Source organism: Atractosteus spatula, chromosome 1 (assembly GCF_055471065.1).
Source record: "Atractosteus spatula isolate fAtrSpa1 chromosome 1, fAtrSpa1.hap1, whole genome shotgun sequence".
Classification (NCBI taxonomy): Eukaryota; Metazoa; Chordata; class Actinopteri; order Semionotiformes; family Lepisosteidae; genus Atractosteus; species Atractosteus spatula.
The window spans coordinates 34,711,521-34,725,471 of record NC_142706.1 but is presented as its reverse complement, the minus strand read 5'-3'; the positions used below and the strand labels follow the sequence as shown (position 1 = coordinate 34,725,471).

Here is a 13,951-nt window from a genome sequence, read left to right as displayed (position 1 = left end):
TAAAGTAATAAATCAAAGGAAAATAGTTGTAATTAATCTCACAGTACAGTGAAATTATCACTTTTTTTCTTTCATCTGGAGTATGTGCTATGTTTATATCACCATTTACATTCTGTGTTTGTGTGTGTCAGTGTTATGCCAAAATGGCATGGGACCAAACTCCAAAAAGGGATCACAATGAAGAAGTATCAGTCTCAAAATACATTAATCTTTATTTTAAGGAAAATTTCGCTTTTTTAATTTATACATTTCTTACAGTAGCTACGATGTAAATTTGAAGTGCAAGCTTTGAACAAATAAAGTAATGTGTCCTGTTAATGTTGGTAATTTAGTATTACATGTTTTTGAGTCTGTTCCTATACTGCTAATGCAGACATTCCATGGACTTCTGTGTACACATTGTGATTTGTGAATACTTAACTGTAAGAAATCTGAAGCTTTCCACCAGTATTGAATTTATTTTCCCTTATCAGATTTGCAGTGTTTACACATCAACACATCAGGAGTATTAGGAGGAATTAAAAAAACACAAGATGAATAAGTAGTTTAAATTAGTAGCATTGTAAGATATACAAAGCTCCTTTAAATTCAGGACTCACAATCCTGTTATCTTTTCTCTGCTAATTGGGAAGACCAGCTGATGGATTGGAGAGATAAAAACACAAGACATAGAAGCACTCTACAATTAGAACTCTGTTATTTGTTATTTGATGCTGCCTGCTAATTCCTGTTTTTTCCTCCTCCTCTCATGAAGTCCTGGATAAATCCCAAACAGCTATAAGCAGATTGAATTTACTGCATTAAAGAGGGATGCATAATTATCACTGCACCATCTCAATTAGAAGAGCTATCTGAATCCACTTAAAGGGTTTGGATAATGAGGGAGATTGCCTGCTGTTGCTTCCCATGATCTGAATCTTTTCATCTCCAGACTCATTCGGAAGAGAGACCATTCCAGTGTGACGAATGCAAGGCTTTATTCAGGACACCCTTCTCCCTGCAAAGGCACCTGTTGATACACAATAGTAAGTAACAGATTGAAGGTACACAAAGTTTCAGGTGAAGAGCGAATGCCAGAGTAGTCATAAAATACATAGAATATTATAAGGGACAAAAAAGTAAAGCTAAAGTAGAGTTCTTTAAATTAGCTAAGGTATTATGAGAAGAATCTCAATCAAAATGCTTAATGTTTTCTAGGAGTTGTATACTACCAATACTTTATTTCCTAATCTAAAAACAAGAGGGGCTTCTGTCTCAAAATGATAATCCAAAATGATGTCCAGCTCAGCTGGTATTTCCTTCCATATTTCTAGTTTGAATGACAAATCTCGGGGGACTACTAAGCAGAACATTTTAAATTAGCACAGTCTTTGTATAATATTGCCTTGCAACCAGGACTAGGAGTTTACTTGAATGTTTAATATAGATAGGAAAAATTGAATTAATCCTAGAAAAGACCTGAATTGTTTTTTACATCTGCTAGGTAACACTGCAGCTATGAAGTACATTATTGAGAAAACAATTTATTCAGTGTTAGATCATAATTCATAGTGACATAAAATGATTTTAGGGAAATTAGAAACCATTCCTTGCTGAACAAAGTAAAATTCAGTAAAAATGCAGTAAAAACGTTTGTTACAATTACCTTTTAAAAGTACCTGGTTTGCATAGTGCATGAAAAGAAGATACTACTATACCTATTTTTATTATAAAACTGTATTATAAAAACCATGAAACTATAAATATTATTAACATAAATATCCATATTCTCACAGCACATTTCAGTTGACTGCATGCTTAGGGAAAATTTTCATTAAAATTGTCAACTTAATTTATGTGAATATATGGCAAGTGTATGAAGCAAGTAGAGAAGACTACTTTCAAAATTTAATCATTTGGATTTTTTTTAAGAATGCAACATTTAGTAAGTAAGAAACTAAATAAATTGCCCCTGCAAATTATTTCCTGGGTTTTGAAGACTGGAAATACTGTAGGTATCAATGGAATAACAGTGGAATTCACCTAGTGTAATTTTCCTTATAGTAAAGAATGAAATTTGAAAAAATGTAAGAAACTAGGTTTCCTAAGAAATGGTAGAATTTAAATCCCTCAGTATAATCCAGTAACACATTTGATGAATATTAACAGAAGTGTATTCCATCCTTCTGTCAACCCAAACCATATTTGAAATTAAAAGTAAAATTGCACTACACATACTATAAATGTGGAATACACATACATTGAACTGTGATTTTGAAGTGCTATACATGATATGAAATGTGGACTGAATTTAATTTTTAACATAGCTGTTCAAAGAAGGCAACTGTGCAGAAAGTGGTCTTCATTCTCTTTAAAATTGTTTATTCTCTGCTTCTTAATGGTTCAAAAGATAGAGATATAATTCATGTGTAATTACTTACAGAAGGCTCTCTCAGATTTTCTGTTGCATTGCACAATTCAGATTTTATAACAGTCCAGCAATAAAATGTTATTATTCTACAGAGATTTCTTCTTTAAGCATAAGTCAAGCAATTTCATAGTTACTGAGGTAGTGTTTCTTTTTATTGTCATTCTTTACAGGTGAAAGGACTTTCAAATGTGATCAGTGTGATGCTACTTTTAAAAGGAAGGACACTTTAAATGTTCATATCCAGGTTGTGCACGATGGCCATAAGAAGTATAAGTGTGATTTGTGTGAAAAAGCTTTTGTGACTCCCTCTGTTCTGAAGAGCCACAAGAAGGTGAGTTGTCTTATTTAAGAATGAGCGATTGTCTTCGTAGTTACTTTAAGGTTTTTTTCTGGACAGCTGGTACTAAATAAAGGTTGGTACACTCACACTCTTTACAATCAATTAGCTCAGCAATTCAGAGGGAAGGGTTGAGATCAGTCACCCATGCCACTTTCATCTCCCAGCAAGTGACAAGTGAGTGCTGTGACGTCCCAGGATCCTCAAGGCTTGTAATGACATCAGTGAGCGATAAACCTCTCCACCAATCAGAATTAAACCTCCTATATGCCATTGTGGGGCTTTTTAGTGTGTTGAAATGATAACAAAATTATTTTAAAATACTGTATAATTAAATAAGTACATTAAGATCTATATAAAGTAATCTTTCAGCTTTTGCTTAAATGTAATATTTATTATAGGGAACATTTTCAAATTGTAAATCTACAGTTTGATTTTACGTGAATTAATGTAAAAGAAAACTTGTGTGACTTTATTATTCTTAAGTAAAACCTGAAACCTGCTTAAAAGTGACTGATTAGATAGATGATGAGATGTATGTGTGTCAAGTGACACCGTGGTTAGCATTGCTGCCTCACAGCACTGGGGCCCTGGGTTCAATTCTTGGGGTCCTATCTGAGTAGAGTTTGTATGTTCTTCCCATGTTTGTGTGGGGTTTCTCTAGGTGCTTCATTTTCCTCCCACAGTCCAAAGACATACTGGTAGGTTAATTCTCTTCTGGCAAAATTGTTCCTAGGATGAGTGTGTGTATGTACCCTGCAGTGGACATGTTCCCTACAGTGTCTACCCTGCCTTGCGAATGTTGCTTGCAAGGATAGGCTATGTCCCTCAATCCCTGCATTGGATACAGCAGCTAGAAAATGGATGGATGTGTGTCCATAATTTTTTACCTTCTATGCTTCGATGTTTGGCTGTATCTAATTATTCCTTTTCATGCATCTTACATGAAGAAACAGTTAACAAATTCATGGAAATTTTGTAAGGTTTTTCCAGAGAGTTTAGAGATTAGTGACTGCTATTGTATGAACACAATTTCCTTCTATTTCAAATAAGATTTAAACATTTTGCTTTAAAAAGGAATTCAAAACAAGTAAAATATCTCATCATAGTTTATATGAAGCTGAAATCCATTGTTGTCTTGTGTAATTATAGGTATGGTTGAAACTGGTTCCTGTCTTGGCACTTAACAAAACAAATTGCTTAAATACTGTTTTGTGAGCTTCAACAAAGACTAGTACCTTAAGTGAATGCACAATAATGTACTGTGAGTGTTATTAAAAATTAGATTTGTAGATGAAGAAATAAAAGGGTGGAATAGTGGTGTAGTGGTTCAATTCTTGAGGTGCTGTCTGCGTGGAGTTTGTATGATCTCCCCATGTTCATGTGGGTTTTCTCCCGGTGCTCTGGTTTCCTCCCACAGTCCAAAAAACATACTGGTTGTTTAATTAGCTTCTGGGAAAATTGGCCCTGGTGTGAGTGTAAGAGTGACTGTATTTGTGTCGTGTGTGTGTCCCTGCGATGGACTGGCATCCTGTTTAGGGTCCTGTCCTGTCCCGCCTTGTGCCCCTTGTTTGCTGGGATAGACTCTGGCTACCCTGTGACCCCGAATTGGATGAAGTAGCTAGAAAATTGAAGGATGGATAATAATAATGTAGTATGGCAGGTTTTATTTAATTTCTCTTGCCTTTCGAATGAAATCCGTTTCCAGCCTTTTCTGATGCATTGTATTCAAAGTATTTTCTGTGAATTATATTTAAGCATGTGTGAAACAGACATTATTTTATCACTTTCCAGCACCCAAGATGATGACTGAGTAATTCCAGATACGTATATTATTCTGTTTCTAAAGTTTTGTATTTGGGAAGTTTTTATGTTATTATTTGATTAGAAGAGCTTAACAAGACATTTTCAAGTGTTATGTACTGCGTTTATATAGTACTTTGTCTCATGTGTCAGCATGGTATGGATGACTTTCAATTGTAGTTTTCCAGAATAGCAGACACATAACATTCTTCAGAACAAAGTATTTTCTTTAAATGGTGTTAAAATGAACGAGTGACTTAGCTTTCATTTTTACAACCATTAAAAAAAGAAAAAGTAATAAACTACAGCTGCTAAACATGTGTATTGTTTTCAAATACTCATGTAACAAAACACCCAGTGGTGGTTATGAATGAAGGAATATCTTCATGGGGCAGTATTTCTGTATTGTTGTAATATAAAGTATTAAACTGTCACTTAACATTTATAAATAAGTTCTAAATGTTCATGCTGGGGAATTTATGATCATCAACATGTCACTTCCCAAATGTAAATTAAATATTACTCATACTCATTATTACAGTACAGGGAAGATTTATCTATCTTACACAAGATTCTAACCATGGTCTTTTTTAGTTCTGTCTATAACAAACTCCTAAGACCACTAGATACAAAAATGCATCTACTGCAGGGAGGTAGGTGATTAGAATTTACATTCCCTCTGGGTTTAAATACGTCTCAGTTTTATACTGAAATGCATTTGGTGGTCTCCACTTAGAAGCCAGTGGGTGTTTGGCTTGTGGCCAAAAACCACCACACTATTTGGGAATCGCTGCTGAGGGCTAAAAAGCTTTACAAGTTAAAGATAAAAATGATCCTCAATACTTTTGTACTTTTGTCAGATATTACAGTACAAGTAAGTTTTCATTCTAGTTTTCATACTAAAACCATAGTTTACTCAATGACGTTTTAGACATGTAACCTATATTTCTACTGAGAGAAGTTGTTGACTCTGAACTACTTTCAACAGTCTGCCTTTTCTGAGATCCTCTTACCTTCCTCTTTATCTATGTTGAAACTGGCATGGAACTTAAGCGAATACCCATATGTTCTTGCCATTAGTTTTTGAATAACAGAAGTGTTCTTAGTCCAAAAATATATAATAATGAAAAAAATACTTTGTTGTTTTGTATTGCTTTATACACATACAGTACATTCAAAATGTTTTTGTATTGTAGCTACAAACATAAATGCTGTAAAGTTTATCTGAAAGCATTTAAGAATCACCATATGAGAGGAACCTTGAGATAATTAAATGAATGTCAGTAGTCTATTTTTAACCACATATGGTATTAATTTATAATTTTAAACTCATTTCCTCATTCACTATAGTGTAATTATAGAAATAATAGATCTCATTTACTTCCATTCCTTAGAAATACCTACTGCAAGCAGTTCCTATTATTTTTATGTAATTTTGTTACTTATACATCAGATTGATATTAAACCAATTTCTCATCTACAGTATGTATTTTTTGCATTAAAACGTGGAATTCAGATCTGTGTGTTCTATTGTTCAGACACTTCTGCTCCGTGCACGGTTCAGCCTCCATTATAAGATCCCAAAACTACTCAAATATTACAAAACTAACACATTGTGTATTTCTGTTGAAATCTGTGAATTTAATGTGATCACCAGCAAACAACATTATTTACATCAAGTTTAATACATTCCTAACCAATAGAATGAAAAAGTCAGTGACAAAATGTACATGGGATTTATCTGTTAGACATATTTAATTTAAATTTGAAGTGAGCATTTTGTCTTAAAATGTACACCAGTGCATACAGTGCATATGTTGTGATAATAAAAATGAATATTATTTCTATTTGTTCACATACCAGTTACAGTAAAAGAGATCCTGGCAAGGCAAAAGCCTTTTTTTTCTGTGCATTGGTCATAAATTTCCTGTCTGCACCAGAGCTGCTCACTGCTGAAAAGGCCCCAACATCTTGAGTCTGAAGAGGCTTTTACAGCTGGCTATGCCAATCTCCAATTCAGTGAGAGCTCTGGACTCAAGCAATTAACTCCGCTCCCTTGTGGTCACTTTCTTCTAAAGTGACTTCTCTTTTGGACCAGCAGACAGCAACGTGCATTACTGTATCTGCTGAATAACTTTTTTTATTGGTGCTTGGTCTATGCCTAATCAAAGCTTGGAGTATTAATAACATTGAGACACTTTCTATGTCACTAGTGTGTTATGTAGGAAGTTCTTAGAAGAGGAGGATTATAAAAGAAAACAGAACTCACACTTCAAGGGTTCTGTGCTGTAAAAGAACAATTTTCTTATGCAGCTGAAGTAGACAACAAATTACTTTAGATGTAATCCTGGAGATAATCATTTCTCAAGACAATACTTGATGAATCTGTGGCAGTGTCTTTTGCTGCTTTCAGAGACCCAAAGAGGCAAAGATATGATTGTACATGGAATGGGTTGCTGTATAATTGCCTATTTTGTGTGGCAGTCAAAAGAAATATAATACTATAAGTACCTGAGCAAAGTGAAAGTGTACCCTAATGAAAAATGTGTAGGATGAAAGTGTGCTTAATCTGTTTCAAATGCATTGTCTTTATGTTTATTTCATATGACTAATCTTCTCTCTCTTCACAATATTGCTTTCATTATATCACAGACACACACTGGGGAAAAAGAAAAAATTTGCCCCTACTGCGGCCAGAAGTTTGCAAGTAATGGAACCTTGCGAGTGCACATACGGAGTCATACAGGTAAATGATATTTCTGGTGTTTCTTTGAGCCAACTGTTTTAGGACTTATGGGCTGCCCTTCTACTGTTATAGTTATATATATTATATATACTGTAGTAAACACACCAAGCTAAAATTAAAGGTGCCACATGAGGTTTATTAAATGCTAGTTCTTTCAGACATTTTGAGTAACAAAAAACATAACATCCATTGGGTCAACACAAAACTGTGTTCTTTAAATCCAAAATATTCCCATTAGCATTTTTGTGAGCAAAGTATATAACGTATATTACAAAATAATAAAATAATTTTATTGTAACAACTGAAATGAATTTGTGTTAATGGTGAGTAATAGAATAGTTTTTATACTTAAGCAGGTATGTATTTTGTAAAAAGCTGTGGAATGACATTCCAAAGAGCTAGATTATATACACCTCTACTTATTTATATGAATGTTCGTTTAATGAAAATTGAATACTAGGAAGCATGTGAATTGTTACATTTCGATTAACAAAAGCCAACTTCCGAACTATGAAGGAGTTATTCCAAGAACAAATTGTGCAGTGGGTACTGTACAGTACTGTACTTAGGTATGATTAATAATGTCTAACTAGGTAAACTTATGTCTAACTAGGTTTAGTTTATTACTAAAAACACAAACCACAGTATGAATGTTAGTTATTATTGTTTCTTTTGTCATTTTTGGTGAAAAATTTAGATGTATGGGTGACATTTTTGGGGTCCAGAACAGATTGTAATTTTTCCCCATAAGAAATAATGGAAAATAATTTTTTGTTTGCTGTACGAAAGGGTTTCTGGGAACAAATTATGTTCATAAAAGGAGGTATGGGTGTATTTATATATAGTGTATATATTTATTTTATTATTGTTTGTGTGCTGAACCTCAAGGGTATGGGTGGTACTTCCATTCCCTGTCAGGTGGAACAGGAGCAATTGCAACATGTTACAAAAATTAAATCTCAAACCAAGTAGATGTTTGTTTAGCAGAGAAGGTTGTGTGAGTCTTGAAAGCATCAGAAGGATCTGTGTACTAGAAGAGAGCCAAGCAGTCTCATAGACCAGTAAGTGTTAGTTGTATATTGCCTGAGTTGACTTTACTTGCATCCAGAGACAAGGGTAAGCACAGTGATTTACTGTACCAAGAATGTAGTATTATGTATTAAGAAATCCTTGTGGATTATGTTTTAGCCAGCTTGCTACTGATTTATTTTCCACAGACACTACAGTTATTTCTAAATCAGTCTAATGGAGTACAGGAATTTCTGCTGTCACTTTTGTTGTTTTCACTATTGGAAATTGTTATTTTAGAGTACCTGGAAGAGTCCCTGCAGATACAGTATCTGACTTGGAGTGGAAAGATGTAATGTGCTTTTTTGGTTACCTGAGCAAACATTTTGATTGTCAAGAGTAAAGAAAACATAAAAGCAAAAATGGGTCTGCAGATTGGTGTTCTATGAAGCTTACACCTGACAATCACTAGTGAAAAGAAAAAGAAAAATGACAGATGGTGAAGCATACAACATAAAAATAATGTAGCTGAAAATATGATAGAAAATAAAATAGTGAAGGAACACCAGAATAAGAGGAAAATTATTTTATGGTATCTACAACTAAGATGTTCATTACTTATCACACATTAAGAGAGCTAGTCTATATGGAAATAAACATTTTATAATAATGCCATAAACTTCTTTAATTTTTAGTTTCATTTACTGTAATTTGAAGTAGGAATCCAATGAGGACATTAGAACTCATAAATAAATATCCACTTAATAATCAAAGTAAAGAAATAATATTGAAATTGACATGCCTAAATCATATGCCATCATATGAACAATGCATGTTTCTTGCATTTTAGGCATGTGGTAAGGGATTTTAATGACTTTTTGTTTTCATTTTTTTGTGTTTGTGTAATACAGCATAAGAAGTTTATTTTCTCATTTTACTTTCTTCCAGTTAATTATCTGAGAATTGTATCTGTTACAAGTTGCAATCCAAAATGACACTGGAAATGTGACTTACAAATACGACTGCAGCTCAGCAGTCAGTAATTTTCATCTTAATAGAACAAAGACTGGTACATATGCCAGCTTTGGGTCCCACACCCTGTTTCCCCTTTGAAACTCAAGATTTAGTGCATGACACTCACTATGTAAATTCTTAGTGACTGTGTAAATAAATATACATTTAAAAAGTTTGTGTCGGGATGTGAAATAGCATTATTGTCATTCCTCTGTACTTTAATAATTTTGGTGTTCGCATTTCTTTAGTTGTGTTTTATTTTTGTGCTTTCACTAATGTGGGATGATTCTTGTCTTGACTTATGTATACTGCATTTCTAAGAATGCCCCTTTACGCAGTTCCTGGTGTGTTTTTTTTTCTATTGATAAGGGAATGGGCAAAGAACATAAAGAGGCATTTAAACTGGCACAATAAAAAGGCTGTTTAATGAACATCCACTCTCAATAATGCACATTGCTGCAGCTTCCATGTCTCAGCAGACAACCTTTGTGACTGAGCCAGTTCCTTGTTGGGCTTTGTTTGGCCGCGTGGGAGCCTTCAAGATTTCTGGTTTCAGAGAACATCAGAAGAAAACTAAAAATAAAGTAACTTTAAAACTTTCTTCAGCTGTTGAATTTCTGATAAAGTTGAATTTTAGATGTGAAAACAACTCGACATATACCAGCTGTAGAGAATCGGTTCCCTATTTTTTCATGAAGTATTCCAGCATTGAATACCTAAAATATTTGTGAAAACAATCTAAGATATAACATGATACTGTCCTTCATCTTTAATCAAATGTGGAAGTTTAAGTGAGCGGGACTGTTAAAATAAAACACATTTTTTTAAAAATAGGATATTCTTCTTTATGTTCCAAAAATGCAAAGTATGTCACTAATTTACAAGGAAAAACATTTTTTAAGTTATCTTCTCAAGGAAATAACACCAAATGCTGCATCAAATGCAGATGAACTCAGATTTGACACTAAGCTGTAGAATGTGTCGTTTTCAGAATGATAGATCAAGTACTTTGCAGTCCTGACCTACATTACAGCCTGATAGATGTTGAATGTCTGCAGATTAATCTACAGTAATATTAAAACCCATTGCATTTCGGTTTCATTATTATTATAAAATGTAACATCTTTATCATGATAATGTACAAAAGAATACTTGAGGTAGTGGTTTAATTTTATATTCTAGTTGTAAGTAAGTTTCTAATTCTCCTTTATTACATAGTCACGAAAAATAGATTTTCAAATCTTTCTCCTTGCTAGGAGACTTTTCTAGTCTAATACCCCTGAATTGTGTTTACATTTGTTACCGGCACTTTTTATTCTGCATCAGAATTTTTTAAGTACTGTAGTTGTTACATTTTGCATTTTATTTTAAATTATTTGCAGGCTAGTTCCTAGCTGTAGATCAGCATTTGTGTCATAACATTAAAGAGATAGATATAAATATATTTTTTTAAAGATAAGTATTTTTTCAGGGATTCAGTAATAACTGACATATGGTCCCACCCCCTGCAGACCTTATACCCCCCCCTCTCATTTTGCCTTTATCTGGAAATGCAGGAATATTAATGAGGCCTAACAATAGCTAGTATTAGCAGTGTGTTTGAATTGGTTTGGGGTGAGTGAAGGTGCATGTGCAGGCAACAGAGATGGTGAGACCTCGGGCTGGTGTGCTGCTCTGTAATCCATCATCCACACTAACAAACCAGCAGAGACAGAGATTACGTTCTGGAGCTCTCTCAGAACACTGCAAGTCTTTTCAGGGCCATATCCTGTCAACCCCGACTTCTGGGGGTCACTGGGATTGAAGTCTAATTTGGTCTTAAATTTTCCTGCTAATGCGGGGAGCGCTCCACTTAATTGTGAATCGCAAACACAAATACTGTGAACTGCTCCCTTTAAACCCAGACAAACTAATAGCTTCATACAAAACAGATTCCCTGTAGTAAAAAATAAATCAAACCGAAGTTGCATCCATTCAGAGTTTACCCAAAGTTTATATCGGTGGACCGTTTTAAAATAGCTAAATAGGTTAAACACCTAAAGCTATTCAAACAAATTGCCTGTTATAGTGTAATGCTGTATTGGTTTCCACCACAGATTTTTTTAAATAGGATTTTTAGAGTCATTTTATTTTCTGTAAGAATATACTGTTTTACCTTAGGTGCACAATGTAACTGCACAAATAATGGACTTGTTTAACTTTTTTCCTTTTAATCTTTACATAATATGGCAAAACTTCTTTTTAAATACAGACAGTTCATATTACTATTATTATCAGCTTTATTTCAAATATACTAAAGGTAGCAAAGCTGTGACTCTTACCTGCTGCAGCTACAACAATATGACAGTTACCCATCTTTCAGGAAGAAATGTTTGCACCCACCCACAACAAATTGAAAAGAATAATCTGTAATCCTTATTTCCTTAATGCTTTAGGCAATCTTGATCTTACAGGTTTATGTCTTTTTCTCAGGAAGGAAATATATAAACAAGGATTCTGAAAGCAGAAACCCTTGCTTTAAAAGCAGTACAGCTCATCAAAAGTACACAAATAAGAAAAAACCCCACACTGCTAATACATGGCTTGTTTTCTTTTTAAGCCTTAGCTGTAGATCCTTTCTTATTGTATTTAAACAGACACCTCTGTATAAACAAAATCTGTTGGTTTTGGAATGCAGGGGGATGGGTGAGACCAAGTAGCTTGGTTTTGATACCTCAAAGGAAAAGAGAAAAGAACACTTGAAACAAGCATGATGCAAGATGCCCTTGCAGCCTTTACTGGCTGTAAATCTTTTGTTGATATCTGGCACCTTTTAGGAGTTTAGCTTGCATCTTAAAAACAGCTCTTTTCTAAAACAGTTCACACAATGTTAAACTTTGAAGAGTTTTCAAAGGATAAAGATTATTAATGATATAAAGGTACAGAGGTTATAGACATTTTAGAAGTTAATTAATTTGTTTTGCTTTTAAATGTGTGGGATGATAATATATATTTTTGAGAGCTGAATTTAGAAGGCCTAAAATTTCTATTTTCTTGTTTTGGAATATATTCAGAAAAAAATAGTGCATGCATTCATTTATTCTTATTTCTATAAGAAGTTGATGTTAATTACTCCTATAGTATATTGGTACATAACTATGGGGAAAAAAATGAAGACAGGTAATAAAGTAGAGTTCACAGTCACTACATCACATACAGCATAACATGCAGGTTCTGGGACTGTCTGAATTAACAAAGAAGGAAATTTTGTTTTAATTCAGTAGCAATCAGTATATGAAAGATCTTAAATCTTTTTGTAAATGCAATATTGTAAAAATATCTCTCAAACACAGAACAATTACATTCAGTGCTATATAGTTAAACTATAAATGTGCATAACCGTGCTTGTGAAGTTTTAGTTGCCTGGACTGAAACAGTTAAGTTGGTTTCTGTGATATGTGTTGTACCCAGCAAACAGATGGTGATGTGAGAACTATGTGGGATTAGAAGAAAACAAAAGCAAGCCCCTATTTCCTTCAAGCATTCATCTTTACTAGCTTCTCTGCCAATGGAAGGCTTTGATTTTAGTGAAGCGTAAGAAACATTGCATGCATAAATCTCAAAGTCGTTATAGTAGATACCTCAATTAAATTGTCTGTTTACCTAAGGTGATTGGTATCAATGATTTACTTGTAGAACAATATTCCCACTGTGATCCCGAGTTGATAGCTGGATATGAAATTAATTACAGTCTTTATCATTTCTGTATGAAATACATGAAAAATGAGCTACACAGTCATGTTTTTTATTAAGCGTATCAACAGTCTTTCTATAATGCCCTACAACATTTGATTGTTGTGTCTCTGGCAAGCAAGGTTATAAATTAGAATTTTATCTTTTCTAAAAAAATATTTTTCAAAGATTACAAGAATATAGTCACAAGAATATAGTCACATCGAGATTCCCACTAGTACATTGTTTTTAGTTTTAAACACTTGTTTATGTTTAAGTCTGTTAAGGAGTATGTGCTTATGAAGGATTCCTTGTTTTATTCAATTTTATCCATCTCAAAGGGTATTTTGATCCATTCTAAGGTAGATAGCTTTTTAAATTAAGTCATGGGCTTTTGGTGTTTCAGTATAATTGCACAAAGATGATGGTATGGTTGAAGTGCATGACCACAGGCTGGTTTCTGATATCTGAATGAAAACCTAGAGTATTCATGATTTTCAGAAATTACAGTTGCCATCTCTATTTAAATTTTGTCTGTGTAAAAATTGCTTACATGTAGAGTCTGCTTACAGGTAGAGCTGGTCATATAATATAACTTTTAAAGTAGAAAAAAAATATAAATAAGATGTACTGGCTTGGAAATACTTCATATTCTTGTCTAGGTGGAACATTGGTTTGAAGGACAAAGATTTGAATTGATGATACGCAGGATTTTGGAACTAGTGCAGAATCACACTACAAAATCATAAATTGGCTTTTTACTTCAGCCTAAAATATTTTTGTCAAGAACAGAGTGAAAAGAAACTGATCTATTTTATGCAGGTAATTGATTATGACACAGAAATACACCATTGTTTTTACCTGGCGTTTCTGGAAAATTCATACCGTGTGTCACAGTGCTTTAACCTGCATAATGAATTCC

The 13,951-nt window shown here is 33.6% G+C and overlaps 1 protein-coding gene across 1 annotated transcript in view; it reads left to right on the top strand.

The window, feature by feature from the left end:
* Positions 1 to 13,951, top strand: part of prdm5 (PR domain containing 5) — an 80,643-nt gene that overhangs the window by 31,710 nt on the left and 34,982 nt on the right. Inside the window, exons 11-13 of the mRNA XM_088913862.1 lie at positions 932 to 1,025; positions 2,581 to 2,741; positions 7,203 to 7,296. Of these exons, the coding sequence (XP_088769988.1) occupies positions 932 to 1,025; positions 2,581 to 2,741; positions 7,203 to 7,296 (349 nt within the window). The remainder of the gene's footprint in view (positions 1 to 931; positions 1,026 to 2,580; positions 2,742 to 7,202; positions 7,297 to 13,951) is intronic.